This window comes from Zingiber officinale, chromosome 4A (assembly GCF_018446385.1).
Source record: "Zingiber officinale cultivar Zhangliang chromosome 4A, Zo_v1.1, whole genome shotgun sequence".
NCBI lineage: Eukaryota > Viridiplantae > Streptophyta > Magnoliopsida > Zingiberales > Zingiberaceae > Zingiber > Zingiber officinale.
This window is the reverse complement of record NC_055992.1, coordinates 31170552-31175534: the sequence shown is the minus strand read 5'-3', so window position 1 is coordinate 31175534 and position 4983 is coordinate 31170552. Positions and strand designations below refer to the sequence as shown.

Genomic DNA, 4983 nt, shown 5'->3' with positions numbered 1-4983 from the left:
TGCTGATATCCCATATCCCGAGCCGAGCGTAAAGGCCGCTCGGCCACCTTTGTACCCTCGCCCTTATCTTGGCCGAACGGACAACCCGCTCGACCCTTTGGTCCCAGCCGAGCGGACTCCCGCTCGGCCCTTCGATCCTCCTGCCTTGGCGTCGGAAACCCAAGCCCATGGATGGGTTATCTCTAGCTCCGCTCGGACCATTACCCGCTTGGCCAGCCCTCCATCCGTCTTTAGGCTGGGACCCTTCAGAAGGTGGGCCCCCCATTCTTACCGCCGGATCAGTATAAGAGAGAAATTGTGATTAAATCATAATTATTGGATATCTCTTCACGCGTATAATGTACGCATTAAAATATTCCCTACTGATGAATTAATGAGATTTGACATCATCGATTTTATAAGACGAGCATATATATTATGCTTCTTGGTTTAACCAAGCAACCGATCATCACTGACTAAAAACATTAGGATATTTAGAGTTAACATATGAAAGTTGGTTAAAAGTAACTAGTTCATTGGATGTGACCTGCTATAAGACTTCATGTGGTTCTATACATGTTAATGAAGATCTCATTACAGTTCGAATGTAAGTTTCCTTAGACTTGAGATATTCAAGTCATCTTGGTTATGAAGACTTATACTTTGACATTTTAGCAACATGTCTTAGGAGGGATAAGTTTTGGATGATTGGGAATAAGTCAATATGTCTGAAGGTTTTTAAATAACCCACAAAGGATTTACCACTTCTTTGCTAAAGGAGACACATACTTTGTTGGAGCAATCGATATGAACCTATGTTTTGATATTTGGGCAAAGATTTAAGTAGGTTATTTGTTATATTTGATATATGTTGTTAAGTGTGCAGATAGTAGGTACATTAAAAAAAGTCCAAGTATGATCTTAGCAAAGGGAAAAATCCAAGTGTGATTTTGGTAAAGTTAAATCCAAGTATGACTTGGCAAGGATGAAGTCCTAGAGCGAGAAGCTCTTGGCAAGGATGAAGTCCTAGAGCGAGGAGCTTTTGGCAAGGTTGAAGTCCCGGAGGTGAGGAGCCTCTTAGTAATGGAAGACCCGACAACAAGGATAAAGCCGAAGGAAACTCTTAAAGGGAAAGCGTGAATGATGGGGAAGCATCTGAGGGACGCAAAGATGATGACGGAGGCTAGAAGGCAAGGTCAAGTTGTGAAAGCGATGATGAGTGCTGAGTGATTATACTCGGAATAAAAACCTTAGTGTTAGGCTTTACCAGTCGACTGATATATGCCATAGTTGACTAATGGTTGAGAAATAGCAAGCATGAGCTTCTATTTTCTCAACCTAGGATAACCAGTCGACTAGTATGTTCATCAGTCGACTGTCTCAGTTGACTGGTCAGTCGACTATGAGGGAACAGAATGTTTCTGTTCTCTCAATCGAAGTCAATTGGTGTCTTCATCAGTCGACTGGTATTGAGCCGTTGGGGTGTAACGGTCGATTTTCCACAGAGGTCAGTCGACTAGTGACTTTATCAGTCGATTGGTAGCAGGAAAACAACTCGGATGTTTTACCCTAGGCTCTATATAATGGAGCTTGAGATGACTGGCTTGGGTGGCGAAATTAGAGGTGGTTAACCCTTAATTAGACTCTCCAAGCTCTCATGATCCAAGTGTGCGTAATCAAGTTTGTGGCAAAATTTCTCCACTAAGAAGGAGTCGTTCACTAGCCAGAGTTTGTCAGGTATTGATCCACAGAAGGAACACAGGGATCATCAACCTTACAGACACATCGTGATGTAGGAGCATCATCTCCGAACCACATTAAACGAATGTGTTAGGATTTGTTTGTTTCCCTTCATGTCTTCTTAGTCTTTAGGTTTAACTTTTATTTATACTTGTTGTTTGTATTTTCGCTGCGCTAACAACTGTAGAAAAGTGATAGAAGTGGGTAACCATCTATTCATCTCCTCTAGCCGGTGATCAAGGTCCCAACATATCCTAAGACCTCTTGTAAGGATTATTACTCGTAAGTCTTTGATAAAAGCATTACACATCAAAAAGGATGGTCTTCTTGGACACATGTTTGAGTAATTTAAATTTACGAGACAAGAACTATTATTTGGGCTTGTGTAACGTAGTCAGTCTAGTGAGAATTAACACATAGATCATGTACTAAACCGAGTATAAAACAAGTGAAAGAAACATATGCACTGATAACTATAGCTGTATAAGGGTTCAGAATTGTTCTGGGATCAACTATGATTTTCAAGTTAATTGAGGGTCATGATGTACTACTAGGTGTCACTAATGGTCAATCCATAATTAATGATTAATTTTGGATGACCAACATAAATTGAAAACCTATTGAATCACACAAATTATAAGTATATTCGAAAGACTTAAAATAAATTTGAGAATTAGATTCTCAAATTGAGATAGACTAAGTCTGATAGGACCATACGAGGTACAAATATGGAAGATATTTATTGAAATGGAAGCGATGGTGGACCACACCTCTTGTAAGTAAGGTTGGATCCCTTTTGGTTTAGTTGTGAACCAAAATTGGTTTAGTGTAATAATAAATCAAGAGTGGTTTGATTTTAATCTAAGTTGGTTTGGTATTGAACTAAACTTAATGATAGCGGATCGGGTTGATATTGAGTTTTGAATTTGGGAGATGACTTATTCCCCAAGTCATTGTGAAGAGGTATATATATATCCGTCCATGAGGAGGAGAGATGATTGATTCATTAGAAGAGTATAATTGTGATTAAGCTTCTCCTCCCCTTCTTTGTCGTCGTTGGCTCGTCGTCACCCAAGGGTGCCACCACAACCACCATCGTCGGCAACTCTTGCTACCGCTGATCTCCTTCGAGCATCGTCCCTTATCGATGGATGCCTAATGTCACTAGTAGCTACCATCCAAGCGTGGAATAATAGTTCCACAGGCTATTGTCTTGTTTGGAATAGCCTGCTACTGGCTACTTCTCAGCCATCGATTCCTCTCACTACCTACTGTTGGTTTCCCTCGATTGCCTACTGTCGGCTTCCCCCGACCGCCTACTGTCGGCTTGCCCCCTGCCGCCTTCCCCAGCCAATCGCCGATAGTAGCTTCAAAGGCTGTCAGATAGCAATTAAGAAGTTGTTGTCCCCTCAATTTGTATCATCGGGTTACTCTTATCATCGGACACAAAGTTAAGTCAGGATTCTCTCTCAGATCTATCATCTCTTTCTTTTGGCTAGTACTAAATCGGAGACGAAAACTTATGGCTTTGAAAAGCCATCTCTAAGATATCTTAGTATGAATATCGATAGAGATAAATTTGATTCAGTTTACTAATTGATGTCAAGTATACTTTTTTTATGAAAATTTATATTTTACGATTATATCTATGCTTGTAAATCTTGTAAGCGTGTAATGTTATTGTAATTCTAACTTGTTCCCTCCTAAATACTTTACTACTACACACTCGATGTGACATTAGCTACCTCTATGGTAACAAGACGGGAAAACAACATCTATCAATATTTTAACACAGAATGATTAGTCTTAGTTATTTCATCAAATTGATGTAAAGAAGGCAACTTGAGAATAAAACGGCTAAAGGCAATGAAATATAATCAAGTCCTTAATCAGGGTACAAGGAAATAAAGAAAACCTTCTGAAATAAAAATTAAAAAAAAAAACAAGGAAATGGCAGTACTTTTTTTTTTTTTTTTATAAGTGTACCGTCTTCGCCCGATTATTCCAGATGCATCCGAATATGCTTACGTATTGCGTCAGCAGCCGCCTTCCGCAATTGAACGTAGCTGGGCATATATATCACCTGTGAGTGTTCCATGAAAATCCAGGGAAGCCAAAAAGTTATGAAACTGTAAAAAAAACAGAATTACAAATTGATTACCCATAAAACTAGTGATCTTTGAAATACCACGCATCGGCATTCATTGTGGCATTTACGTACGATCCTTGTAACTTAAGGCCTTTCATCTTCAGCACCATAGAAATTAAACACAATAATACGCATGCATCACTGGTTCTGCTTCTATAAATACCTGGTCAGTCCACAGGAAGCCTCGCTCAACAATAAGATTCCTCCATGTCTCCCTTCCTTCTTATTCTGCTGCTATTCAGCAGCAGCATCTCGATATCAGGAGCAGCGCCTGGTCCCTGGCGTGGGAGCGCGATGCATCTGGCGGCACGGCTGCAGTCGGACGGAATGAAGCTATGCTGGGACTCGCTGATGGAGCTCCGGTCCTGCATCGGAGAGGTGGTGCTCTTCTTCCTCAACGGTGAGACGTACCTTGGGCCGGGCTGCTGCAGGGCGATCCGGGTCATCGAGCACCACTGCTGGGCCGCCGAGGTCATGCTTGCGGCCCTCGGATTCACTCCGCAAGAGGGTGATGTCCTGCGAGGATACTGCGACGCCGAGGCCGGCGCTGCCTCTCCTCCGCCGCCGCCTCCGATCGCCCAGGGGCCCAAGGTGGAGTCTTCTGAGCCGTAGATAACGAGGCTGTCCGAGAAGTGCAGGTCGAAATCTGAGATTTGACCGGCCCTTCTTAACTTGTCAAGACGACCGAATAAAAACTTGTTTTGTGAGTTGATGATATCGAATGAAAATCTTCCATTACAACAATTATAGTATAAAACTTGGGCAAATTCTAAAAAAAGAAAAATAATCCTCGGCCAAAAAAACATAATTCCAAAATAAGATATTTTTTTATGTATAAACAAATTTCAAAAATATATTTTTAAAATAAAATTTAAGTGTTCAAATTTACTAATAAAAAAAAGAGAATTTGATTCAGGTACTTTATTGGGATTAAAATTTTGATCGTCTTATTTATTCTCTAAATATTTTTAAACATTTTTAAATAATAAAAAGGGACTATAGACAATCAAAATCAGTCAATTATATTCATTATACTCTTCTAGAATTTTCAGTCAATTATTAAATAAGAGCTGCTCATATTAATTAACTTGGCACATAAATTTTTTTTTTTTACC

At 40.2% G+C, this 4983-nt stretch overlaps 1 protein-coding gene across 1 annotated transcript; it reads left to right on the top strand.

The window, feature by feature from the left end:
• The first annotated feature begins 4162 nt into the window (after positions 1–4162).
• On the top strand, positions 4163–4480 carry LOC121972333 (egg cell-secreted protein 1.4-like). The gene has a single exon (XM_042524014.1). It carries the CDS (start codon positions 4163–4165, stop codon positions 4478–4480), a length of 318 nt encoding a protein of 105 aa, XP_042379948.1.
• The last annotated feature ends 503 nt before the right edge of the window (positions 4481–4983 follow it).

Coding starts and splice junctions, on each gene's coding strand:
- LOC121972333 (XM_042524014.1), top strand. CDS start 4,163: ATGCATCTGGCGGCACGGCTGCAGTCGGACGGAATGAAGCTATGCTGG.